This window comes from Sander lucioperca, chromosome 4, assembly GCF_008315115.2.
Source record: "Sander lucioperca isolate FBNREF2018 chromosome 4, SLUC_FBN_1.2, whole genome shotgun sequence".
Classification (NCBI taxonomy): Eukaryota; Metazoa; Chordata; class Actinopteri; order Perciformes; family Percidae; genus Sander; species Sander lucioperca.
Window position 1 is genome coordinate 11,408,206 of NC_050176.1, and position 27,462 is coordinate 11,435,667.

The 27,462-nt window shown below is 40.5% G+C and overlaps 2 protein-coding genes across 8 annotated transcripts; one reads left to right on the forward strand and one right to left on the reverse strand.

Moving 5' to 3' along the window:
* The first annotated feature begins 281 nt into the window (after positions 1-281).
* tmed1b (transmembrane p24 trafficking protein 1b) lies at positions 282-4,974 on the forward strand. 3 transcript variants are annotated; one of them, XR_004897065.1, is made up of 6 exons: positions 282-571; positions 2,158-2,255; positions 2,365-2,554; positions 3,515-3,682; positions 3,802-3,967; positions 4,179-4,974. XR_004897065.1 is itself a non-coding variant. In XM_031289232.1 (5 exons), exons 1-5 carry the CDS (start codon positions 320-322, stop codon positions 3,850-3,852), a joined length of 759 nt encoding a protein of 252 aa, XP_031145092.1. In that variant the 5' UTR covers positions 282-319; the 3' UTR covers positions 3,853-4,919. The 3 variants fall into 3 exon arrangements, 1 of the variants encoding a protein (XP_031145092.1); XR_004103316.1 differs by having other exon boundaries at positions 3,802-4,596; positions 4,639-4,919; XM_031289232.1 differs by having other exon boundaries at positions 3,802-4,919.
* A 222-nt stretch (positions 4,975-5,196) lies between these two features.
* Positions 5,197-27,456, reverse strand: dnm2b (dynamin 2b). 5 transcript variants are annotated; one of them, XM_031289184.2, is made up of 20 exons: positions 26,993-27,455; positions 24,144-24,217; positions 23,745-23,894; positions 23,449-23,652; positions 22,518-22,616; positions 20,074-20,234; positions 19,559-19,701; positions 19,343-19,478; positions 18,550-18,617; positions 17,987-18,125; positions 15,227-15,313; positions 15,002-15,072; positions 13,203-13,257; positions 11,128-11,238; positions 10,735-10,844; positions 10,542-10,653; positions 9,583-9,750; positions 8,926-9,152; positions 7,964-8,209; positions 5,197-6,134 (listed from the first exon to the last, which is right to left on the reverse strand). In XM_031289184.2, exons 1-20 carry the CDS (start codon positions 27,151-27,153, stop codon positions 6,095-6,097), a joined length of 2,562 nt encoding a protein of 853 aa, XP_031145044.1. In that variant the 5' UTR covers positions 27,154-27,455; the 3' UTR covers positions 5,197-6,094. The 5 variants fall into 5 exon arrangements, with proteins under 5 accessions (XP_031145044.1, XP_031145046.1, XP_031145045.1 ...); XM_031289186.2 differs by lacking the exons at positions 5,197-6,134; positions 17,987-18,125 and adding exons at positions 6,739-7,739; positions 16,186-16,324 and having other exon boundaries at positions 26,993-27,456; XM_031289185.2 differs by lacking the exons at positions 5,197-6,134; positions 17,987-18,125 and adding exons at positions 6,739-7,742; positions 16,186-16,324 and having other exon boundaries at positions 26,993-27,456.
* Positions 27,457-27,462: the final 6 nt, after the last annotated feature.

Consider the following 27,462-nt stretch of genomic DNA (forward strand, 5'->3'; position numbering starts at 1 on the left):
TCTGAAAAAATAGTAAAATATGATGATGATTTCATTTAAATAAAATAAAATAAATACAAATATATTGAAATAAAGCCATTAGTTACAACATATAACTCCGTTATAAAGTTGTACCATAATGTTTGTCACTGCAGAGACATTCACTGTCTCACAAAAGTGGTTCATACCCACAGACTGCTGGTCACACCATACAGTAGCTTTAACGGTTAACCTCAGCCCTGATTGGAGGAGGTTTGCTACTCTTCCTCCTCTGATTGGTCTACAGCATCGTCCGCCTCCATCCAATCACAGCATCGCAAAGTTCTTCTGCGGAAGAGAGATGCGAAGGAGATGGCTGAACTTAGATAGCCCTGTGTTTAGGAATATCTTCACCATGGATCTTCTCCGTAGGAAAGAGGGATGCGGAGGACGACTGCTTGTCCTTGCAGTAGTGTTTGGGTGGTGTTTAGGGTCTGTGAGCTGTTTCGGACAGAACCTAGACAGCGAGTTCACGTTTCTGCTACAAGCCGGAAGATCCGAGTGTTTCTTTCAAACAGCAATAAAGAATGGTACGATGGAGGTCGAATATCAGGTAACTGTGTGTGTATGTGCTCTGCAAACATAATCACTTAGTGTGTTCACATTTACATGCTGTATGTTAAAGGCTTATACAAGGAATATGATGTTAATGGCTACAGTTACTACCAGTTGTTCCTTTAGCTAGCTGATATGCTGGTAGTATATTATACATACTCTATGCTGGGCATATATTTTATTAAGTCAGCATTGAACTGGCGCTGTAAGCTACAGTAATGGCAGCACCTCCATTAATATTGTGGGAGTTAACGTGACCAGTCTAACAACCACGTACTGTAGCTCACATTTGACAAAAAACACTGTGAAAAACATCCATAACGTCAAATCAAACTTCATTTATCCAGCACCTTTTTGTGCAATATTGCAATAAGAGAAGTACTTGCCGAAATAAATGACCACAAGTGCCTCTTCACTAATAAAGATCAGTGATAACTAAATACTATACAGGAAATGAGATAATACACACAGTTTATAGGTTTGAATGAGTCACTATGTAAATGATAGGATGTACACGAATGTCTAAGAGGTCCAGATGTGGTCATCCTGAAGGGAGGTCCTGGTCCAGTGTTGGTTGAACAGAAAAGAGCCTAGAAAGGGCAAAACCCCATACAGTGTCTGTTGTCTGAGGCACTAGTTTTAGCTATTTAAAGGTCAACAGCAGAAGTCAGTTCATACTGTTGATTTACAGGAGTCCCACTCATCAGAGTTGATTTAACACTTTGAGTGGTTTTGAGCAGCTACCATATAGCCACAGGCGCTCTGTGTGCACAGTGAAATCTCCACTCTACAGCTGTAGCTAACAATTATTTTTATTATCCATTGATCTGTATTAGATAGTATTTTTTTTTTTTTAGAAAATAATGAAAATGTGTCCATCACAATGTCCCAGATCACAGGGTCATGTCTTCAGATTGCTTGTTTTGCCAAAATAACCATCCAAATATATTCACTTTACTTTTTCACAGAGGTTGAAGAAACTGAGCAAATACTCCCATTAGAGATGCTGGAACTAGTGAATTTTGGGCATTTTTTTTAATTGATTGACTGATCGTTTCAGCTTTCCAACTGTCCAACAATATATAAATCATGTAAAAAAAAAACAACAACACTTATTTACACAGGAATACCTCTTATAATGTAAAGTTTTATTAGTCAGCAGTGTGTTTGTTTAGTGGGCGAGTCTCAATCTTAGAGATGACAATACACGCTCTCTTGAAAGGCACACCTGATCTCTCTTGGAATTGTTTGTCTTGTGGCATCCTGGTGGCCTAGTGGTTAAGATGCACACCACATTACTGCAACATCCTGGAGACCTTTTACTGCATGTCATACCCCTGTCTCTCTTCACATACAGTATTTCCTGTCTGTATCTCTAATGTAACTATCTCACAAAGACAAACTGACAAAAATAATTTTCCAAAGAAAATGGTTGACTTCAGAATACCATTCCCTTGTTGCTCTGTGTGTGTGTGTGTGTGTGTGTGTGTGTGTGTGTGTGTGTGTGTGTGTGTGTGTGTGTGTGTGTGTGTGTGTGTGTGTGTGTGTGTGTGTGTGTGTGTGTATTTGTGTGTGCACATCCAGGTGATAGCGGGTGCTGGTATGGACGTAGACTTCACCATCATCTCTCCAGAAGGCATCCGGCTCATCTTTGAGTCTCGGCGCTCTGACGGAGTCCACGTGTGAGTGATGCCTCACGTTGGCGTGAATCCTTGATCATATTTCATATTACTTAGCCAGCGATTGTTGGATCTGTCTGTTAATCTTTGACTTTATTTCCTGTTACCCCAGGGTGGAGCCTACGGTGGAGGGAGACTATGAAATCTGCTTTGACAACAGCTTCAGTCACTTCTCAGAGAAGATGGTGTTCTTCGAGATCATCATCGAGGGTCAAGGAGGAGATGTGGGTGGAGATGAAGAGTGGCCGGGAATAGAGGAGCCTGATGGAAGCCTCCTGGAGTACAAGCTGGAGGACATCCGGGTGAGATGTTTGTTTAGGGTTTTTTAGAAATGAATTCAAAAAAGGAAATCTAGTTCACTATGCAGCTGACCTCTAAGGTAAACAGTGACCAGCTGTTTTATGAAATGATGTAGCTTCTTTTCTCTGACCTAGGACTGGTCGATATGGCCAAAATTTTCTATCCTGATATAGATCATTTCATATCTCGATAACGATATATATCACGATATAGCATTTTTTTAGTAATTCAATAAATAAATAGCCTATATGAAATAACTGCATGGTAAAGCATAATTTGGGCTACTTATAATTAAATCATTGACAAATGAAGAGTAGTAGCTGCAGTAGTAATTTTATTGAGAACTTAAGTGCAAAATTAACATAAGGATAAAGATCAGAACGCAAAACGTTGTCCAAATGACGTGAATATTGGCAACGCATGTCGGCTGCTGGTTTTTTGACATTGCGATAGAAACGATATAGAAAAACATATAGACAGACATTTGCAATATATATAATTATTTCGCCTGGTCGTACTCTTGTCTTCACTTGGAACAAATTGAGCTTGGGGCTGAGCGCCACAGACGGGCTGGGGAAGTGGGAAAGTATTGAAAGACGCAGTCTTAGTTTTGGTCTTTTTGTGGGATCTGCTGACAATATGTATACCAGAAGACTCCTGTTAACGGCTAACACCAGCTGGAAAAATTGGCTACTCCTGCAGGTCAAACTAGGTAGACCAAACCACAGTGATGGTTGCATGATCTAATATTATGATTTGCCAGCTGACTGACTGACATTTATCAAAACCAGCACAGAAAATCTAGACAGGAAAGTTGTAGCAGTCAGCCGTTAACTGTTGTTTAGCAAAATCTGATTCTGTGTACTTTTGAGACCATCTTCTCTGTCTCTTGCTTCCACTTCTCTCTCATAACAGCCACCACTTTTTTTAAATCCCTAAAATTGTTCTCATTATTTCCTCAGGAGTCCATGGACTCTCTGCACAGACGCTTGGAGCGCAGCCGTCAGATGCAGACAGTGTTGCGGGCTTTTGAGGCACGGGATCGAAACCTTCTGGAAGACAACCTGTGGAGGGTCTCATTCTGGTCCTGTGCCTGTGTACTGGTGATGCTGTGTGTGGCCCTTACCCAGGTAAATGGAGCACTGACATACCACACAGCACGATATATACTATATATTTGAATCTGTCACACAGTTTGGATCACATAGCCAACATCTTACTATCTGTGTTTTTTCTTCTGCATTCCCAGGTTTACACTGTCCGTAAACTGTTCGACGATAAGCGGAGGGTCTACACATAGAGGGATTATTTTGCAGTTATAAAAGACAGCCTATGAAGGAGAACAATCCAATACAAGATGTTTGGCTGGTTACCATTCAGACTATGCTCCACTATGTTCCATTTAGTCTCCATGAATACCAGCATTCAACATCAGTGTTACTGGATCTTTTTTACTTTGAAAATGTTGTTTTAGATCAGTTTGTGAGCAATAATTAAATATTATTAGATCATGAAGGGTAGCCAGGTGAGGAAGTTCAAGTTGGTTACTTCTATTTATTTGTTTGCCTTTCAAATCTTACCACAAACCAATGAGGAAATACATTTTAAAAGGCACTGCCTACATAGACCGAACAATAAATGTTGTAGTATAACTGCTGTCCTATGTTTCTGAAACTAGTGAGAAGTTTTAGGGTTTTTTCTTGAAAGGTGAAATTATACCTACCAAAGGTAAGAGGTCGGTAATGTGACACAACTCAAAAACTGATCCACAGAACTCCTATTCAGCTGGTTTACAAGGGATGACGATGTGCAATAGTGTTGTTGGCGTATTTGTTCTTCCTACGGTTTAAGGTCTTTCCATTATATTAGTGATCCGTCCATCTGACCAGGTGTTTCCTTGGTTACAGTTGTGTTGATGGTTAGTTCTTTTGAGATGTTACTGATTTCTTTTCACGTGCCAGTTAAAGTCCATGCTGACGTGTTGACAAATAAGAATGTAGAATAAGAAAGAGGGATGATTTGCAGTGATTGCCAGTAATGTACTGTAATGTGTCAGTACTCTTCCAGACAAACATGTAGTTTGTAGTGTATGTGTATGTCAGTTCATGTATCAGGATAATTCAGTGTGAACATACTGATTGTTTGATGTGTGTTGTGTGTTACTGGCTTCTGTTCGGTCTTCTAGATTATCAAACTTGTTTCTTTTTTCAGATGTATGTTTGAGTCAACACAATGTGACATTTTGATTCTGATCAGACAGACTTTTTTTTTATAAGAACGGGCTTTCATTACATATTCAATAGAATACGTAAAAATCAGGTTTACATGAGATTCATTGATATTATTAAATGCATTTTTTACACAGAATACTTGGTCTAGTCTGATGTAAGTTGTCTTTGACTATTAAAAGACGTAGAATGTTCTTTTTTAAAGTTCTGTGATAACTTGCACATTGTGCATGTAAATCATGATTGAATGACTGCATATGCTGTCATTTGGCACATCTTGAAACCACAAGAAACCATATTTATTTGATCATTTTTGCATCTTTTATACAAGATTGTTTCACATAACCCTGCTTGTCAATGTGCAGTACTTTTCCCCAAAGCCACTTTGAGCAAACAATCAGGAGTCTGAGACCAAATGTGTATAGACACACTTTATTTCTGCTGATGTAGTGCCCCCTAACGTCTGACCTTAAAAGCTTATAAAAACAATTTCAAAAACAACTTTGACATATCTGACAATAAGTTGAAGTTGTTATAAAGGTTAAATACCATGTATATTTGATAAAATAGTTGAAAAATCAACATGAATTAACTGCACTTGTCAGTGAGTAGCAATATCTAAAACATTTGTTGAAAATACCAAATTACTAGATTGAGGCATTTCTGCTGTATCATGCAATGTAAAGTGACATAGGTTGTTGCCAGAGGGGCTTATGATTTAAATGTATAAGTTATGGTATACACTAACAGATTTTACATTATACAGTATCTAGCAATATAAGAAAAACATGTAGCAGGAGTGTACATTACTTCATTCGTTATGCTTTTTGCCAAATTTGTTTCAAGATACATCTCTGTTTTAATTTGGCACACAGAGATTTTTCTTCCATTTCCTAGTTCACTCGTCCACCCTCAGATTTGGCAGACATTTCAAGTGAGGAATTATAAGACTAAGTATTTCAGAAGTTCTTATTCAAACGAGATAATGATCATGATCTACAGGATATATAAATACTAGGAATACAGTGTAAGCTTAATAACGTGTATGTAAAGAGGTTATCAGTTACATCGTGGACAAGCCCAACACAGGATGTCAGCTTTGATCCAGCCACAACCATTGTCATAACTCTGCATCTTTGCCTTTCTTAAATGTCTAATAAAAAACAAAGCACCAACAGTTTCAGATTAACGACATAGGAAACAGCTCTAGACAACATAAACTGAACTTCAAAAGCCAGACTCTTCCATCTTGTGCTAACTGAGCCCACTGCGTGGCTACAGAGTCCAAGTCGGAGTGCTCGACATCTGTTTCCTTCACCATTGGTTGTGACGAGAGGGGACTTGTGGAGGTCGCCTGTGTGAGAATATATTTCTGATCAGTTTCTGATCATAAGTGGATCAGTAGCAGCTGACAGACACAATGGGTAAGGAAAAAAGTGTTAGAAAACAGGAGTAGGATTGCATACCTTTATTCAATTCTGCCCAGCTCTATGAACAGCCCAAAAAGCAATGAGTAACACTGTCTTTACTGTGTGTTGCCACTGGCAACCACAGTTACCATGGGAACCCACAGTTCCATCATAAAGGAAGGGAGGTTATGCCAGGCTGCACATAGAAAAGTGAAACTTTCTTGTTCTGCATGGCTGTCTCCATTTGACTAACATGCAAGTGAAAAGGTCTTGAAAAAGGTCTCTACTCTGTTGTGTGATACTCACTAGCCTGTACACTGACAGTATCATACAGTGACAGGAAGTACACGTTTACTGGTATCTGCATGGTTACTCCACAGCGCTGTAGAGATGGGTCTGGCAATGTGAGACTACTGCAAATGGATGGAAACGGCAGATCAAACGGAAACAAAACAGATAAAGAAAGGCTAGGTGGTGCATGAAAACTTGATAATACTTGAAATAAAGCAAAGAATGTCTAGCAGCAAGAACAAGCACCAGCCACCACACCTTCTATTCCTTTATTCAGTCTATTATTTTACACAACTTCTGAAATAGAGGCCATTTTTCTTGCCTGATTCTTTTTTTTTCATTATGGCTTTTTTTAAGGTGGTAAGTTATTACAAAATAACTTTTGCTCAAGGCACTTGAATACAAATTTCACCACGAATGAGCAGTGGTGGGCGGGAGGTAACTGTCAGGATGTTTCACTGGGCAAGGTCACTCTTCCATCAACTACTGTATAATGATTATTAGTAACACACTAGAAGACACAACACACCCACTGCTGCTGTGCTTTCTCCCAACAAGAGAAACACCAAAAAAAAAACAACTATCTAATACTTGGAATTTCTTTGTAAAAAAGTAATTAGCCAAAAATATTGAAGCATACACATTCCATTGATCAGTCTAATTTTAATAAGCTCATTTCAAGGCTTTGAAAATCTACCAACAACGAAGAGAAAAAAAGACTATCGAAAAGTGCTGCTTCCTTAATGAGGTGCTTAGTGTGTAAGATTACTGACAAAACGTTAGCAAGTATACAACTCACAAAAACATTACTTCTAAATAAGTTTTCTTACCATTATATAAAAGTAATGAATCGTATATTGTTTTAAGACACATTTCATTTTAAATGAAACAAGCACAATTCAAGATGACTTGCTGGTTCATAACCTCTAAGTCAATAACATCATTAGATGTATCCCTTTTCATGACACTGTATGCATATCATCATATTCTTTGTTAAGAAAAAGCTACCTACACATTAAGTCAGAAGTACACACATAATTCTTCTGAAATGCACAGACTGAAACAGCATCAGATTATCAATAACAGTAGGACAAAGTTTGTAGTTATAGGAATGAAAAAAGAAAATTATCTCTGCTCAAGAGAAATATAAAAGTGTAAACGTAAAGGAAGGTGTTTTAATGTGTGTGTGTTTCTAGTCAAGCAGGGAGGGCTCTGAAGGACGTATGACGGTGGGTCGGTTGGGAGCAGCCGGGGGTCTTCTGCTGCAGGAAGAGAGAGGAGGAAGGGGAGGGGGAGGGAGAGAAGAAACATGCAAGGCAAAATATCATCAGTCATGCACCAAAGATTCCCAAAACACCAAAAGCCAGAACATACAGTACAACCTTTCACCAGCAGTCTCAATTATCCCAGCAACTTGCACCAATACCACAAGCCACAAAATGCATCCAATTGTGTGTGTGTGTGTGTGTGTGTGTGATTTTACCTGGGAATCCCGGGCGGCAGTGCAGGAGGCACGCGGGCCGGCCTGGAAGGGACAAGAGGCACAACACCAGAGTTGGGATCGCCTGCGTAGGCTGTTTGGCCCGGCGGCCGAGACGGCACGGGCGGTGCTCCGAAGGCTGGTGAGGGGTTGAGAGGGGGTGGAGGACCCGGAGTGGGCCCCCTCACTGCCGGGGGTCGGCTGGGAGGGGGTGCTGTTGCTGAGGCAGGACGGGATGCCGGTGGAGGACTGAGACAGAGATACAGAATGCTACTGAGTTACATTTCAAGATGAGATGTACCCAATTAAACCTTCAGTTCAATTAAGACTGTTAGTGCCAATTAAACATATTTTTTATATTATTTTATAATATATGTTGATGTCATACAATATATATGTTCTGGTAACATCATCATAATTAGTTCATAAAGAGGTTTTATGCATATTTTTGGTTTGGAGATTATGCAAAAATTATGATTGCAATCAGGATTACATGCTTAAATGCAAGTACATTTTATTTGAGTGGAGTTTGAGTACATATTATTTCATTTATTTGTATCAGGTGGAAATACACTGAAGCTATTTTGGTGTGCATGTGTAAAAATGTGGAGAAATAACGTGATGCTGATGTCTGCGAGCTGTTGACTGTGTAATAATTAATGTGACACAGTTTTTGTGCATCTCCACTATAGCCTGATTTTTAGACCAATAGTGATAGTGATTTCTTTTTTTTACATAAACACATAACATAAACAGCAACTATGTTTAGGAGACATACAAGCAGGAAATTGTACAGTAGAAAAATCAACAGTCAGTGTCCTCTGGTGGCCAAACTATTTAATGGTGACTAAATACCTCAAACCTAGTTCTGCATGTCTGACATTTCTTGTTACTTACACAGATACCAACATAGCTGCAATAAGCTAATATCGGCCGATATATTTGTGTTTAGTCATGTTTGTTACCTTGGGTCCTTGGGAATCCAAGTGTCATCTACTGGTGGAGGCACTGGGGTAGAAATAGTGGTGGTGCTGATGTCTCCTATAAGGACCAGGGCCTCTTTCAAAGCATGATACATCCTCAGCATCTCATCTCTCCTCTGAGCCTGCTCTGCTGACTCCTCCATCAAACTGCCCTGGTCCCCGGCCGAGTACAGGTAGGCCAGCAGCTCAGAGTGGATGAAGTCCTTCGCCTGGAGATGGGAGACAAAAAAGGAAGTTAATACAGCTAGACAGCAAGACTATGCAAGACAGAGTGACCTATGTTACTGATAAATGACTTTCCAACTAATTTCTCATACCTCTCTACAGTATCAAATCAAACTGTATATATATATATATATATATATATATATATATAGTACTTTACATACACAAAAAGGTAGCACAAAGTGCTTTACATAAAAAAGAAGAGGAAAAATAACAGCCATATAACCCCCCCCTCCCACCACCCCCATCCATAAGCAGAGCACTACATGAGTACTTACTAAAAACACATACAAATCAAACAAGAAACAAAAAACAAACATGAAATCAATAAAATCAGAACTTGAGGAAATGTTATCATAGATAGGTCTAGAGTATGACCAATGGAAGAAGAGACAGATAAAGCAGAACACGTACACTGTTGATCATGAGGTGCATGATGGTCTTGGGCATGAGGTCTCTAATGGACTTGTTGACAATGCCGATGTAGGAGTCCACGAGGTTGCGGATGGTCTCCACCTGCCGCTCCAGCTGTGGGTCCATGGACACGGTGTCGCTAGTACTCATCGCGTCTTCGTTCTCAGGCTGGAGGAGACCAAGACAGAGAAGGAGATGTGAGGGATGCAAAAGCAGATTTGTTTTGTTTGTGCGAGTGTCATCCGTTAAAGGAAAACTGTATTTTCTCCCTCAGATTGCTATTGATACTACACAAACACACTATTGTCTGCCAATGTCAGACATCATTTTGGTTATTTCACATGTGAGGACTCATATGAGTTTTTGTCTCTCCACTTCATACTGGTTTGATGTGAAAAATGTGATGTCATACACCTCTGAGCACCAACCTGATGAAGCAATATCTGAATCAGACAGCTGGTGGATTGTTGGGCCACTGTCAATCAAATCTGAACAAAGCACACCCAAACAGTCCTGATGAAGCAGGTTAGCTGAGTTTTTGAGTGTATAAACTTTAAAATTAAATCAAATAATAATGACTGAAGATGTCTTTTGTTAAACTTTGATTGTTGGATTGACTATTTACCTTTATAGAGAAATTCTTCTGATTTTAAGCAGTGTAAGGGGCAGTGGACAGTTCTTGTCCACAGTTATGCAAATACAGTTTAAGGCATTTTTATTACTTTTAGCCTTCCATCCACACTACACAGGTATTTTTGATCATGAATGACAGATCTTGTTGGATACACTCTCTTTAGCAAATGACCTGAATATACTGGAAAGTAAACAGTGGATAGCTGTGGCCTGGATATTGGATCCCTAGTGTGCTTCTGGACCAGCAGGGCAGTGAATTAATGAGGTTGTGGAACAAGGTACTGCTAAAAAAAAAAAAAAAAAAAAAAAGAGCATTTGTGCTGTACCTGGTCTTTCTCTGGGTAAACACCAGCTCTGAGAAATGAAGCCTTCCAGCTGTCCACATCCTCCTGAGTGTCACATGCCAGCTCAATCTGACGCAGGTCTTTATACACATTCCTGTAAGACACATTAACCAAAGATTAGAACAGACAAACACCATACACATGATTGTTTTAGAGGATCATATAGCATTCACACCTCTGTTCAGTATTGAAGATGGCAAAGACATGTTTGCTGGACATGAAGCCCTTCTCCACATCTCTCAGCTTCAGGTTGTCAAGAGGCAGCATGTACTTCTTCTCTTTCTCCTGATAAAACACAGTGATGTAATGACAAATATAAAAGAAGGCAGACTATAACAAATAAACCATCAACTCAACTGAGTACAACAAGTATGATTTTACTATACCGTGACACATGATGACTACAGTTTTACTGCAGAGTTATAATAAGAACTCACTAATTATTTTTACCAGATGCTGGAATTTTTGTCTTTGAAAACAAGGCCACTGTCTCTCTATCCCACAGGAATAAGACGAGTAAGCTATACATTTTCGAGCATTTACTGTCCCGTACTGTAAAGAGTCTTACCTCCTCATCTTTGTACCAGGAGAGAGACTCAGCAGTCAGGACAAACCAGTAGTCCTTGGATCCTCCCTTCATGATACTGATGTTGATAGTGAGCCAGCCTCTGCGGATCACCTGCACACATGAGTCCAACAGTTGACTAAACTACAAACCCCACAAGAGGGGTAATATGCACCTTCGGAAAGCAAACACAATACTAAAAACAAATGAAGACAATCGACATATACAGAAAATTGGCATCAAAAACAGCACAACAGCCATGCAAATGCAACAGTATTCTTCATTTAAAAAAGAGAGCACAGTGCAGTCAGATCAACCCATACTGTATGAACTGATATTACACCACAAACGTAGAGATTGAAAATAAGTGATGAAAGACTCCAATGAAAAGTCATCTTCTCTCCATCCTTCTCTCTGTCAGACTGACGGACAAGAAGACAAAGGGAACAGACACAGGGATAATAAGCGGACATATGCAATACCCTGGTCTGGGTGGTGTAACCGCGAATGTATTATATGGTTGAAGAGTCAGCTGTGCCCCAATTTGTCTCAGGGGCAAGCTGTGGTGCTGCATTTAAAATTCCCCTCGGCCTAAATAGCATTTTCTCCAAAGACTATCCATTATGATCAGAGCAGTTTGGGCATTAACAAGCACAATTTTTTTGTGATTTATTTCAGACATCCAATCTACCTTTAAGTAGGTCCTGCTTATACCAATGCAAACATTTCATAGTTAAATAAACCCAATGATTGTCTGCAATATAAGAGTCTGCAGGCTGACTCTATGGGCCCTATCTTGCAGCCGGCGCAGCGCGGCTCAAAGCCCAACGCAAGTGTCTTTGCTATTTTAAGACCGTCCTGTGCCCACGTCGTTTAAATAGCAAACGCACTTGTGCCCATCTTTGCGCCCATGGGCGTGCTGGTCTTACAGGGAGGTATGTTCAGGTGAATTCTTGGCGTATTGCCATCTTGAGGCAGTGGGAAGTGATCGCGCCATTGACCAACAAAAACCTTGTCTAAAGTTAATAGCGCAGCATTTCATTGTTATTTTAACAGCACATTAGTAAAAGGCGCCTAGGCTTATGCACAGTGTGCGCAAACTTTGCTTGTTACACATACACAGGGAAGTGCAGCAGCACACAAACATGAAAAAGATTACAAATAAAAATATTATGGTGCAAATCCGCCATCATAATATCAATGCGCCATGGTACAAATGCGCCTGGCTTTTAAAGGGAATGGGAGATGACACTCTGATTGGTTTATTGCATGTTACGACCAGAACACACCCAGGAATTAGTGAAGACACTAAGTACAACCCTTTTGAACCATGCACCCGGACCCTTTTTTCCGCCGTCAAACTAGCAAAAGTGGATTTGGACACGCCTTAAACGCACCTGCGCCATGCGCTTCACGCCGTGCGCTTAGATCGTTAAAATAGGGCCCTATATGTAAACAGTTTAATGAGGGCTGAAGCTCACAGTCATGTTATAAATTCAAACTTCTGGCTGTCGCTTACTTCGTGACCTACCCACTCAATTTGTTCACACTGCTGTGTAAGAATAAGATACACGGATAACAAGACAGGCTGCTCATGTTCCATCATATCGCACATATGGTCAAAGGAATACAGAATCAAAACAGGCCCTTTCGTTGGGTGAGAAACTTTGAAAGTGGAATGAAAGGCCGCTATCTTGGCACATGGTATCCAGTTCTCATGAATCATGATACATCCATGAGTGTAACTCCTTCACTTCCTTCTTCTTCATCAAGGTGCACAAATCTTGTTTCTCGACATGGCCTGAATGACCGTTGACTCCCCCACCCACCCAAAGAGGGAAGTGGAGGTGCAGAGGGGGTACGGTACTTACAAGAATCTCTCCCTGGGCCATGAAAAGGAGGAACAGAAAAGGAGGAAAGGGAAATAAAGACAAGAGGGGCACAGACAAGAGTGTGTAAATGTGAAGCAACAAAGGGCAACAATGACAGGACAGACGGGCTGAGACAACGACAGAGAGAACAAGAAATAAAAAAAGCAGCAGGAGAAAAGAAAGCAGCTGCAGCAGCAGGTGAGTTACCTGATTGGGCATGACCCTCTTCTTGGTGGCGTTAGCAGTGGTCCTTTGCTGTGCACTGCAGGAGAAAAATTCAATAACAAACTCCGGTATAATATCCAAGCATATTATATATATATTTCTGATAACACTATAACCTAGGGCTACAACTAATGATTATTTTCACTATCTATTATTCATTATGTTCTTACTGTAGTTATTTTGGTTGATAAGATTTCAGAAAATGGTGAAAAGTGCCCATCACAATTTCTTAAAGCCCAAGATGAAGTCTTCAAAACTCCTTATTTTGTCTGATCAATAGTCTAAAACCATTCAATAAAGAAAACAACAAAAAAAAGACATTCAATGTATTGTCACATGACAAAGAAAACCAGAAAACCCACTCAAGTGAGAGGCTGGAACTGGGAAATGTTGTGTTGTGACTTGAATGATTCATTTATTCTCAAAATGGTTGACGATTCATTTTCTGTCCATCGCCCAAACAATTAATTGAGTCATCATTTCAGCTATTAACAAACCAAACAGTACACTTTATCCGATAATGTATTGCCTTCATGTTTGTTCTGCACCCAAAGTCACAGATGCAGAATGGTAGTTACACAAAATAATCTAATTGTTAAGATTTTGTACTTAGAAAAACAGTCCCTTGTAGGCTGAGTACAAACTATTAAAAAAAAAATCAATATTTTATGTTTAAGTCCCTATTTTTCAGTAGCGCTAGTCTAAGTTAGTAGGAAATCTCAGGATTCAACAACATATGTCTGAAAAAACAGAACTATCCCTTTAAAATGACTAGTAACTAGTGCAGCTATACATATATGTCAACAGATAAATAAAAAATTGCAGTACAGAAATGCCAATGTAAATAACATAGGCAAATATAAAATTCTCGTATGGGCTGGGCTGTAGTAATGTTCATCAACTTTTTTTTGCCTTTGTATAAATAATAAAAATGTTTAATTTCTTACCAGTACTACAAAACATTTTGACAATTTCAGAGGGAAAGCATAATGCTATTCACATTGATTGATCAATCCCTAAGCATTGACTGACTGGATGTTAAAGGTGCAGTAGGTAAGCCTTATAAAACTAACTTTCTGTCATATTTGCTGAAACTGACCCTATGTTCGACTAGAACTACATGAAGCAGGTAATTAAAAACAAATCTGGCTCCTCTGGCACCACCTACAGCCTGTAGTGCGATTTGCAAAAATCCACAGCTCCCTGTTTAGATGCACCAATAAGGGCCGGGGGGGTGTCTAACTACATGTCAATCACTGCTCATGCACACGCATTCATTCTCTCTTGTAGGGGGAGGGGCTTATGAGACCGTTTTGGGCTTTAGCAGAAAGGGGGGAGGGACTGAGAAGTTGTTGATGTAAAATTTTTTGGCTAAGTCCTGGTTCTTCCCAATCCTACCTACAGCACCTTTAAAAAGAATAAGGTAGCACATGATTATTATTGTCCTTATTGATTGATTTATCAATTAATCTGCAGATTATACAAAACATATTTGAAATTAGTGACAATATCCATCGCTATGTACCAGAACCCAAGTTGAAATACTGAAATTGCAAAATATACAGGCAAAAATCCAAAACGCAATGATTTAGAAAAGAAAAGCATTAAATCCTCACATTTGAGAAGATGAAACCAACAAATCCTTGCTTGAAAAAATGTAATAATGATGAACAGAATTTCAAAATAGTTGCAGATTTATAGCTTCAGAAAAGTTTGAAGACAGCCCTCCATCTCTGATCTTAATGGAACTCATGAATAAGTATCATAAAAAAGTATCTTACTTGGCAAATCCAATGAAGTCCTCATGATTAGTGTTGATGTAGGAGAGCTCAATATCAATCAACAGCAACACCTGAGGGCCAAAACATTTCATGTTATGTACACAAAGAAGGGAGACTGTACACATGTACAGGTGGGCTGTATCTTTCTCACACACACACACACACACACACACACACACACACACACACACACACACACACACACACACACACACACACACACACCTGGTCTTTGGTCTTGCTGTCTCTCTCTCTGACGTAGGTGGTGACTATTCTCTCCGTCTCTTCTCTCAGTCGAGGGTACGATCCCAGCTGTAGACCCACACACACAAAAAACACACGCACTACTGCAGGCACCGTAATTATAGGATACACACACCCCTGTGTTGGCTCACACTGCGAACACTGTGTATCCACATAAGCAGCTACACCCAACAACAGACAGTAAATATACAGAAGCAAATTTGACACATTAAGACTGAGGAGGCATGCACTAATGAGCTCCATATCAGCTTGAGATTTCTTGTCAGCTACAGATGTTTTGATAGCAAGTGTAGGGAAACTGTGAGCTTTAGCAAAATATAGTCACCTCAAGCTGATAGCGAGTCTCAACAAATCAGGGAGGATGTGGGAAAAAGAGATCAGGTTAAAGTCAAGAAAGAGATGAAAATTGAGTGGGGTCTGGTGGAGTCGTGTCGGGGGTTACATTATTGGTGTCAATGGTGGAGAAAGGGTGTATCACAGGCGAAATACAATAAAATCTCCTTTGACAAGACAGGGTGGAAAACAGCGACAGTTGTGCCATTTCTAAGCAGCCTTTCTTAGCGTGAGAGCGGGGATCTGATTTGATAAGTGAGGCAGGGTGAGGGGTTGTTACGTTAATTGCCAATCACAGGGCTGATGGGGTAAGTGGGCTGGTAGGGGTCCAGGATCAGAATGGGAAAGGGCTATTTTAGATTTGTCATTAAAGAAGGAACCACGGGGTAAGGTGGTACTGTAAGCCTTCAAGCAGCAGTGAGGGGGAACGATCAACAACAATAGACAAGTGACAAGTTAGTTGATTACATTTTTGTGATTTTCTTTTCCTTTCTTTGACCGCTCTCTATCACTCTTTGTTTTTTCCCCTTTCACTCTCTCTCTGTATTCATCACTTTTAAATCGGCCCCTCCACTGTTCCTGTTTACCTTTTCAGTGCACTTCCTGATCAGGGCGGCAAGCTCAGTGACAACGAGGTCGACGCATTTCAGACAGGGGTCTTTCAGCTTAATGATCTGCTTTTTCACTATGGCCTCAAACGCCAGGTCTGGGGTGAACAGGCCTGTCCTGTGGTGAGGCATTTATGTCAGGTGAAAGGAGGAGGCGGTGTAGCATGGGCCATGATGAGGAAAAAGGGAACGGTGGCATAAACATGAAAGCCCATGTCGGATAGAATAGTTTGGGGGGGAAAGAAAGAGTTTCAAAAAGGAAAAGAATGATAAAGATTGAGGAATATGAGAAAAAAACAGGTATTTAGTTAGTTCTGCTTCATGTACAGAACAGAAACAAGCTCCAGGTTCTGAGAAGTATTCATTGCAATACCAGCTTCATATTCATGTGTATGTCAGAGTCACTCAGCCCACAGCTTTTTAGCCATGGGTGGCAATGTCAGTCGGTCCACCACTTTGGTCCAGACCTCAACAACTTTTGGATAGATTGCTATGAAATGTTGTTGAAACATTCATGTTTCCCAGACGATGAATCCTAATCACTCCCTTAAATTTCCTCTAGCGCCACCATCTGGTCAACATTTTAACTTTAACTAACTAACTTACTAATCAGTCCCTCCAGAAAAACGCGATTATGCAATCGCATAATTCAATGCATAATCAGCCAAAGTCCTCATATTTATGCGGGGGCCGCATTTTTTCAAATATGCCGCACTTTTGCCGCATAAACTGCCGATTTCCGCGCAAAATATGCGGGGCTTGCATGATTTCATAATCCCCGCATTTTCGTTTCAAACAAGTCACATATTAGCAGAAAGTTGAAAAATGTTGCATTTACTTCATACAAGAGCAGCCATTTTCCCCTGTTGCCATGGGAACGTTATGAAGTGACGTTATGAAGTGACGTTATGAAGTGACGTTATGAAGTGACGTTATGAAGTGACGTTATGAAGTGACGTTATGAAGTGACGTTATGAAGTGACGTAATTACGCGACGTGAACATCATCGAAAAGCTGTTTTTGCAAGTTCCCGCAATTTTTGCAAGTTCCCGCAATTTTTGCAAGTTCCCGCAATTTCATCGCATTAAAATTGCATAAATATCCCGCATATTCCATCGCATTTTTTAAGAAAACGTGCCGCATAATCAAGGATTTTTGCCCACAACAATCACAAAAAAACTCTTTTCTGGAAGGACTGACTAATAGTAGCAAATGTCAACATGCTTACGCTCTAAACTAAGATGGTGAACATGGTTAACACGATTCCTGCTAAACATTGACATGTTAGCATGCGACCGTTAGCATTTAGCTCAAATCACCAATGTGCTGAAATACAGCCTCACAGAGCCGCTAGCATTGGCTGTAGAGTCTTATGTCTTGTTTCAGCTGTAGCCTAAAACCAAACCTGCAGCTTGTTTTGAAAAGGACCTATATAGGAACATGTTACAGCACGTCGGTTTCTAACCACACAGCCTCTCAGAGACACCAATTCAGTGCACTGCAGTACAGCCAGGACATTCAAATATATCCACTGACATTCATGCAAGGGAACTTCAAAGCGGACTGTAAAAACTGAGGCCTCCTTTGAATTCATCCACTTTATTTTTCAACCCAAGGTACCGAAATTATGTCCCAAAACACATAGCTAAAAAGAACTAAAACGGCTGCTTTTTTAAAACAGTTTGGCACCAAAATGGCTCCTGGCAGCTTTAAAGCTGGCTGGTCTCTGTGGTGTGTATGTACGGGTGTGGCAGCCAGGCAGGAGACCATGCAGTGATACCTTATTGGTGCACTGTCTGACTGTGTTGATGAGCTCCTGGATGACCAGGTCGATGCATTTCAGACAGGGCTCTTTCAGCTTAATGATCTGCTTTTTCACTATGGCCTCAAACGCCAGGTCTGGGGTGAACAGGCCTGTCCTGAAGGACATACAGACAAGACAGACATGGAGACGTGGAGAAGGGGGTAGATAGACACAGGAAGAGTGTGAGACAGGCACACGGATGGAGGAAAACACAAAGAGACACACTGAGGAAGACCAAATGAGAAGTAGTGGAATAAAAACTGGAGTAAAAGACAGCCATGAGGCTAACAAGCAGCCAGGAAGGCTAAATAAAAACTGCTCACAAATGAAAGAAAACAAAGTCAGACAGAAGAGACAGCACACTTAATGTAGATGTGAAAAACAAGAGACACTGACACTTGAAGACAGAGGAGAGTGTAGGTCCTTATAAAGCTGAATGGACACAAACAAACAGGGAAAAAACTAGCAGACAGGTGAGCAGACATCAAGACAGCAAAGGCAAATGTGTGCGCCATGTGATGTGCTGTTTGCAAGCTTGCCTGACTCCGTGGATGTTCTTGATGGCGTAACTGATCTCTTTCCTCAGCTCCTTCTCATCAAACTCCATCTTAGACGGGGCAAAAAAAAAGCTTAGATTTGATTTGTTCTATTGAAAATGAATACTCCTTCCTATTGCCAAACATAAGCTGACAGACAGACAAACTAGGCTAGACAAGAGGGATAGTCTGTGGGTTTAGTCTGTTGTTGTCTGTTGGATTTATGAGAGAGCATAGGCAACATAGTTACAGTATGACACCAGTATTTATAAGGATTGTCACATCAGTAGTTTAAATACAAAACAGTCTTTAATCATTATTAACTATGACTGCTTGTTTACTAGGGGTGTGCAAAAAAATCGATTAACATTCGAATCGCGATTCAAGCTCTACCGATTCAAAATCGATTCATAGAATTCCAAAAATCTATTCATATTTTTTTATTGTATGTCTACTGCAATCACATGGGAAAAGTAACTACATTTACATACTGTGAATGTTTTTTTAAATCGAGAATCATTTTTGAACCGAAAATCGATTTTGAAGCAAATCTTGAGCCTGAAAATCGATATTGAATCGAATCGTGACATTTTCTGAATCGTGCACCCCTATTGTTTACCCTTTGAAACAAAATATCCTTTGACACAGTTGGTTTCTCTGTTAACAGGAAGATCAATTCCTTGTCAATTTAAATGACAAATACAAAAATGTGTGACGTATAACTTTAATGTAACTAATAAATCTATAAAAAAGACTTATGATAATAATCATGATGAAAATTCATAGAACTAGTCACCTTCACCAGCTCGAAGGGAAAGCGCTCATGAAAGATGCGGTTGATCTTTGCTCCACCTGACAAGTTGGAGGTGTCCACCTGATCCCCAGACCCCTCGATGCACTTCTCAAAGTCCACGCCAAACTGCTGCACCATCCTACAGATTGTAAATAGTACTTAACTTCTTGAATTAATGTATTTGTGTGTCTGCGTGTGTCAGTATGTGTGTGTACTGACTGGAGCAAGGCCTTGGTCTTGCGTGTGGGGTCATCAGGGCGGAAATTCTTGTACTCTTCCACCTCTTTCTCCAGTGATAACAGCTGGCTTTGCAGCTTACTGCGTAACCCGGGCAACGTGTCGCGGATATGGTTGGTAAGTTGCTGGAGAGACACAAAAATAATAGATTTTTCCCAAAGTCACTTCCTTTTTTATTATGACTTAAGGAAGAATATTGAGTGCTGAGGAGATCTGAAAAACTAAATAATACTCAATGTGTGACATAAACATCCATCCAAGTTAAAATATACACTCACTCAATGGATTAGTGTAATTTAAGTTCAGTGCAGCACATCATCCAATACACAAAAAAATGTAAAGAACAAATTAATATTTTTTTCAGCCCTGGACATTAGTTACCAAATTAACCTTCAACAATTTATCGCCATATGGTCTTTGCCACATAAAATGGATGAAAAGGGCCTAGAGTGCATGTAGAGTGTATGTGCGTGTACATATGATCATGTGTGTCTCACCTGATTAAGGGTCTTCTGCAGGTGTGGAGTGCCCATACGTTCTGCAATGTGTCTGTACCCAGGGTGGGACAGGAAGAACTTTCTCTCAGCAGCCAAAGCCGCACGGATATCTTTCTTCCCATCGATATCCTTTTGACTGCGGTTTACCACCCCAATGTAACCTAAAGAAAAATACAGGCAAGGCAAAGGAGTTTTTTATGGCTAAACAGTAGGCCGCTTCCCAAAACCAAATTTCCTTCAATTGCTGAAGACCAGACTGAAGTCAAAAAAGGCCAAAAACAAGAAAGTAGTGAAAGTAGGTACAGTACAGGCCTGGCAGGGCATCACCAGAGAAGACAGTGTCTACTGATCTCAGTGGGTTGTACACCACCATTAATTGCAAAGGATGTTCAACCAAGTATTATGATGACTTTTGAAAATGGAGAACTGTGTAAGAAGGGCTGTTCATCTGATGTGGATGTAAAACAAAGCAATTAGACCTGACAGTCAATTTAACATCATATTAATTGTTACATTTCAAAGTCAATGTGAAAAATTAATTGTGTGTGTGTGTGTGTGTGTGTGTGTGTGTGTGTGTGTGTGTGTGTGTGTGTGTGTGTGGATAAACTGTTGATTGTACCAGTCCCCAGTTGCAAATATCAACGTGGTAGGATACAACTGTGGGCTAGAGATACTAATATTTGGCAGTCTGTTCACAAACTGACTGTTAGTGGGTTTTGATTGGCAGTTGACAGACCATGAAAAAAGACAACAGCAAATATTGTTCCATTTCATAAGTTACAGGTTGGCTGGTTGTGTAGTGCTGACAGTGTTTTCTCTACTCACAAGTGTCAAAGAATGCATTTAAAGTCTGTAAATGTTTGGATATTTGTAATGTGATTAATGGATTAATGTGAGGAATCAGGAAAGACCCAGGACTTCTCCATCCTGGCCTGGTAACTCCTCAGGATTCACAAGTTAGAGCTGGTTAATGTGGCTTGGGAAAGGGATGTTTGGGGTCCCCTACTTTACTTGAGTATTTTTAATTTTCTGCTACTTTATACTTCTTCTCCACAACATTTGTTGACAGCTACAGTTTCTGGTTATTTTTCAAATTACAGTAAGATTCAACATACAAAACACATGATGAGTTTTCATTTTACAAATGGCTATACATAACTACTAAAATTAGCTCCCTTTTGACCAGCTGCAACATCAAAGTTGTTCAGTTCTGTGGATTCCATGGTAACAATAAGTGTAAGACAGACTCCTTGAGCAGCTACTTTACGAAAATACAACAGAAGAGCAGCTGGTGTATAATTGTACAGTGCAGCCAAACAAACACATGTTGGTATGTTTATGTCAGCAATTTGAATGTGTTCACAGCACTCAAAACCAGATCAATACACATCTCCCCTGTTATAAATAGCCTACATCAGTGTTAATAAAATAATGTAACTCATTCATATATTACTGTAATACAACAGTCCCATGGCCCTTTCTTTTACACAGTAACTAAGTATTTAAAGGTGCAATATGTAATACTGACAGCTAGTTTTTGAAATAGTTACTGCAGTACAAATTTAAAATACTGGAGAGTCGTCTCCCCCGTCTCCCCAGACTCGAAGTTCACGTTGGTTGCCAGGCTGATACCGGAGCATCCACAACAATGTTGCTAGACGCTTGTCTCACATAGCCAGACATTACTCCACAGCACAGCGGAGTAGCTAATGTTAGATGCTGGCTATATTGACAGTCATAAAAGCCTGTGCTCACGTGGAGCTCTGTACCCAACTGACAGACACACTTTTTCGGCTTAGAATTACCGTAGGAACTGCTAAAAATCCCACAACCTCGCCGTCCTCTCCACACGCCAGACAGACACACTTCCACGGCTTAGAATTACGATAGGAACCGCTAAAAATACCACTAACTTGCCGTCCTTTTCCACCCGAATGAACACACTTTATTGGCTTAGAATTATGGCAACACTCGCTAAACACACTGCAAACTCAAGGTCCTCTCTTTCCGATTTACAGCCCCCCTCTCTTGGCTTCAAATAACTCACCGTTGTCGGCTACAGCCGCTAAACAGGCTACATGTTGTAAACTTGCGTTAGCAATTAGCAGGGTTAGCATGGCGGGGTTAGCTAGGACCAGTCAGGATCGCTTCACTGGCTGTGTCTCAATTGTTTTTGCGAGTAACCAACTCGAGTACTCTAGCTATATAATTAAATGTTGAAAAAGCGGATCAAGGAGAGATGCCTATGATTTGAGACAAAAATGAAATTGCGCTGAAACCATGCAGGAACTCATAGTGCACCTTTAATGTGGCTCGGGAAAGGGACGTTTGGGGTCCCCAGCGGTCCGCGACCCAAGCCCGGATAAGTGGATGACCATGGATGGATAGATGGATGGATTAATGGATTAAAAAAAAGCATTTAAAATGTGTGCGTGTGGTCTTACCTCTGCGAAGCGGCAGCAGTTTGTTTTCCAGGATGTCTCGTGCATCCGTCCCCTCATCCATCAGGTCCAGCTTAGTGATCACACCAATGGTCCGTAGACCTAAAGACAAAGGCGTCATTGCTAATAGTACAAGTAATTAGAGTTAAATACTGATGTTCTAATATTCAGACATGGAACAGGGATTTTAGGATTTACACCTATAATTTGATAAAATTGTTTAGGCAGTTAAATTATAATAACCCACAGTGGAACAGTGGGTTAGCAGTGTTTTGCAGTCTGTTGCAAACTTACACACAGCTCTGTGAGGCTGCATTTAGCTCTGAGCTAACTGCTTACATCAGCATGCTAACATGCTCACAATGCTAACAGGCTGATGTTTAGCAGGTACGTTTCCCAATTTGTTCATCATCTCATGCTGAGATTAGTTTAGCAGTAGCACTTAACACAGTGTACAGCTGAAGCTGGTTGGGAATGTCATTAGTTTTAGAGTATTAGATAAATTATTATATTTTTATCTGATGGTGGCATTAGTTAAAGCTTTGAGTGAAAAATGCTAAGCTGTAGTTTCCTTTCTACAGTTACAAGCCTCTACATTTAATAACATCTTCTGGATTGAATGAAAGAAGGCCAAAGGTGGGGATGATTAAATTTAATTATGTCTCTTCTAATCTTATGCAATAAGTCTTTTAATAATGTAACTCTTAATTATTCTGACAAGCTGGCTCCTGTACTGAGGCAAAGATTAATAGAAAGAAGAAGAGTGATTACGGCTGCAAGATACAGCAAAAAGTAATTAGCTTTGTACCAAATTAGAGCCAAAAAATTGTAACATTTCGAAAAATATCAAGAGAAAAGGTAGTAAAAGACATAGAAATTAACATGATCTTACACATACACACACTGTCCTCAAGGTCTCACAAAGTCCCCTTACCCTGAGGGTCAACCTCCTTGGAAATCTTAAGGGCGTCGGAGTTGGCCAAGTCAGTGTTGGCCGGGGTGACGGCCAGGATCAGACAGCTCTCCTTGGTGATGAACTGCATCAGCATGTCCCTGATCTGGTGCTCGATGTCCTGAGGCTGGTCTCCCACGGCAACTTTGGTCATCCCCGGCAGGTCGATCAGGGTCAGATTCAGCACTGTGAGATGTTGAGGGGTAGAAAGAAGAAACGCGATCAATCAGTGGTTAAAAACTTGCACCTAGAAGGCTGAGTTTGTATGTTTGTGTTACCATTAGGGGAGTAGACGCGGAGGTTGATAGGGATGGCGGAGATACCCTTGTTGGATCCGGTGATCCGCTCAGTCTCTGCTTCAATCTCCAGACGGACCTCGTCAAAGTCCACAAACTTACGTCCCTTACAGTGCAGGAACTCTGCATACTCTACATGGAGTAAATGAGAGATATAGACATGAGAGGGGGCGATGGAAAAATAAAGAAACAAATACGATAAGATAGGGAACAGAGAGATGGCAGAAAGAGTGGCAGTGCAGTAAGGTGTAAAAACATAAAACATGTTTTAGCAAGCTATTAATAATACGGATTGTATTAAACATTTTTGAGAAAGCTTGTCTTGAAAAGCCTGGATTTAAGAGCACAAACCCGACTGTTTGACTCATGTATACAACTTGCCTACTTTACTGTTCACCAGCTGGAGGATGAGAGGACGACGGGTGACAATGCCAGATCCTCTGGGCAAGAAGTCCCTGAGAGAGACAGAGATAGTTTAATAAATACAGACAGGCAAATGGCTGTTTGGCTGATAGATGTGTCACAACAATATGTTGAATCAAATGTTAAAATAAGAACAAGAGAAATCGAGTGCACTCATCATTAATCCCTGATTAATTATTCAGCAACATGAGGCTTTTTCTCAGTAAATAGTAAATAAATAAGGATTTTGTCTTCATTCTCATGTCAAAGTACTGAATATGTGTCAGCTTCTAAAAAAATAAGACTACAAGCTTTAAAATTGATCCCCAGTGTCTACTCATGTACATGTGTGCATTATTGATGCAAGGCTAAGATTGACTTACAACCCTATTCATTATAAATAGTGCAAAGAGAACGAAACATGTCTCTCTGTCTGCCCTTCTCATTACATACACATTCATCAGAATGGAAACTCCTGGTCAATAGAATTTTAATAACTTCCAGGTCACTGACTACACATCTCTTCAGGCTATGAGAATATGTCTATGTATGTCTGTCCTTCTGTCTGTGTGTTTGCCAGGTCAGCAGCAACGTCTGAGTTGAGTTTCAGCATAAGGTAAGCAGGCCACACACACACACACACACACACACACACACACACACACACACACACACACACACACACACACACACACACACACACACACACACACACACACACACACACACACACACACAGTGCCTGTTGTCCACTGCTGACAGAGCAGTTAGGATGTTACACAACAATTCTCTTTCCTCATCTCTTCCTGTCACTTATGTACCATCATAAATAACACAATTACCAACAAGACAAAATATCAATTAAATCATTGTGTCATTTATCCAGTAAACATCCCATCCAAACATTTGCTGGTAACAGCTCCTCAAATGGGAAGATTTGGGCTCTGATTGTTATTTATTTCACACTGAACAGTATAAATCAGTGGTTCTCAACTGGTTTCATTCAGTCATTTCATTCACTGGTTGGATTCAGTCAAAATGCCAAATATTTTCTGCTTACAGCTTCTTGACTGTAAGAATTTGGTGCTTTTCTTCATTTGCAGACTGAAAATATTTTTTTGTTGGACTGTTGGTTGGACAAAACAAGACATTTGAAGGTAAAGACATTTCAATAATGAAAGTAATTGTTAGCTTACAACCATTTTCCCAACCTTTCTGGCATTTGGCCCTTTAAAATGAAGCAGTGACTACAAAGCTTACATATAAACACAAAAAAGTGATATCTGCTCAAAACAAGTCAGATTGTTATGCTTGAATAATTGTTAGAGGCCTGAAGATGTAAGACACAAACAAAAGAAAAAGAATCATCTTTTCTATCTCATTATTCTTGTGACCCCTCAGAATAATGATGTGACCCATTGGAGGAGTCTCTACCCACAGGTTGGGAATCACTGGCCTATACATTCAGATTGATTGTAAATAGATTGATGAATAATTTAAATAATAATAAGTTGCAGCACTGACTGACTAAAACCTACTCCAACTAACGGAAAATGAATAAATAAACTGATCTCACGAGCCAGTGTTATACTTCTGCATGTTAGTAGGCTAATTACCAAACACGAAAACAGCTAAGTAGCCTTTTGTGGGTATCTGGTACCCAGTGTGTCATATACACGACAGTGCAGCTGGTGACATCACTGATGACCCCAGCTCAAACACATCAATGCCCCTAGTGTCTCCCCCAGCCACTGCTTAGGACTCGGAGACAAAAGGCAACAGGAAAAAAAGGAGACATGGCTGGCTAATCAACATTCCCTATCTCTTGGACAACAAGTGAAAGCATGCTGACATGTTTAAGAAGAAAGTGTTCCCTTTTCTGGGCACCTTCACTTGGAGATAAAAGCTCAAAAATGCTATGGATAACTTCAGTAGATTAGGCCTCTAAGGTGGCAACACAGCCATGTCTTCTTTCCCTTCCCTTTTCTCATGAATAGATTTTCTCGCAAGGCTCAGCTACTGTGTATTAACTGTACAAACTGGCTCATGTGTGATTATTTTCTACATTGTTATAAACTGAGCAGAGTAACATATGACATTAATGGAATAGTTGGTTTGCTGCTGTTTGTCATCAAAGGGGGTTCACAATTTAAATTCCTTTATACTTATTCATCAACCTCAACAAGAAACTCAGCAGTGCATGCTAGGAGGCATTTCCATGTGTACCGTGTCCAATACTTCATCTATTTGACAATGACCTCATCAAACCTGCCAACTATCATTTTTTACCTCACCCATTAAAGTAAAACATTGACTTGGCCTATAATGTGAGGCCTATAAAGATGCATTTACAACCCGAGGCAAGCAGTCTCACGCAAAAACAACCTTTGTAAATGTTTGACAGAATGGGCCTATTATAAAGCAGCGACAGCACAGATTGGTGATAAATATTCCCGCGGACGAAGTTACATTTTACAGTTGTGGAGCTAGAGACTAAATTTACTTATGTACACCCTTTAACCAATTTCGCCTCAGTGTTTGTCTCACAGCCAACAGCTCTTTTCTTTTGCGTCAAATACGTAATTATGGATCGGGAATACGCCGGCTCCAAAATGGAAAGAATCCATTGGGGGAAAAAAACGTTAGGAACTGTGAGGCACTGACACACTCAGCGCGTAATCAAGTGCTTAGTTGGCCACTTTTACGCAAAAGCTCGGCGTAATTTGTCTTAAAAGAACAGCAACGGGCACAAACAATAAAAGTAAAGTAAAAAAAAAAGCACATTCACAATGTCAGATTATTCCAAGACGACATATAAACGGTACAACCTCCCGACGAAATTCTCCAACACGGAGCTCTTCCCTGCGCTCTGGCCGCCGACGACCGCTATCTGCGGCAGGTCCAAGTTGCAGGACTGGCCGATGGAGCTGAAGGCGTCCTGGAGTTTGTTAATGAGGGGAATTAGGTCTTCCATCCCCCGGTTTCCCATAGCGGCACCTCGGTCAGCCCGGCGGGCTCTATCCTGCTCTGCTCCCTGGTCAAGTAAGAGCCAAATGGTCTCTCTTCCAGCAAAAACTTCCCAGATGGCACAGCAGTCTGTCCAAGCCTCGGTGAGTTTATTTCATTAAAACACAAGGCAGTCTAGAGCCAAGAGTCCCGTCTGCGGTCAGAGCACTGGCGAGGTTTTTAGCTGGATGATTGCATGATAAAAGTAGCAACGTTAAACCGAAAACTTCTGTCATCATCCGGTCAGGCGACACCCAGCCTCCGCCGGAGATTGTGGCTCCGCCTCCAGCGT

Excerpts from the sequence above, each read along its gene's own strand:
- tmed1b (XM_031289232.1), top strand. The coding sequence starts at position 320 with ATGCGAAGGAGATGGCTGAACTTAGATAGCCCTGTGTTTAGGAATATC. Across the intron at positions 2,256-2,364 it reads CGCTCTGACGGAGTCCACGT|GGTGGAGCCTACGGTGGAGG; the intron begins GTGAGTGATGCC and ends CTGTTACCCCAG. Across the intron at positions 3,683-3,801 it reads TGTGTGTGGCCCTTACCCAG|GTTTACACTGTCCGTAAACT; the intron begins GTAAATGGAGCA and ends CTGCATTCCCAG.
- dnm2b (XM_031289185.2), bottom strand. The coding sequence starts at position 27,153 with ATGGGAAACCGGGGGATGGAAGACCTAATTCCCCTCATTAACAAACTC. Across the intron at positions 15,073-15,226 it reads ACAGCAAGACCAAAGACCAG|GTGTTGCTGTTGATTGATAT; the intron begins GTGTGTGTGTGT and ends TTTGGCCCTCAG. Across the intron at positions 9,153-9,582 it reads TGCACCTCATGATCAACAGT|GCGAAGGACTTCATCCACTC; the intron begins GTACGTGTTCTG and ends TCCCATCTCCAG.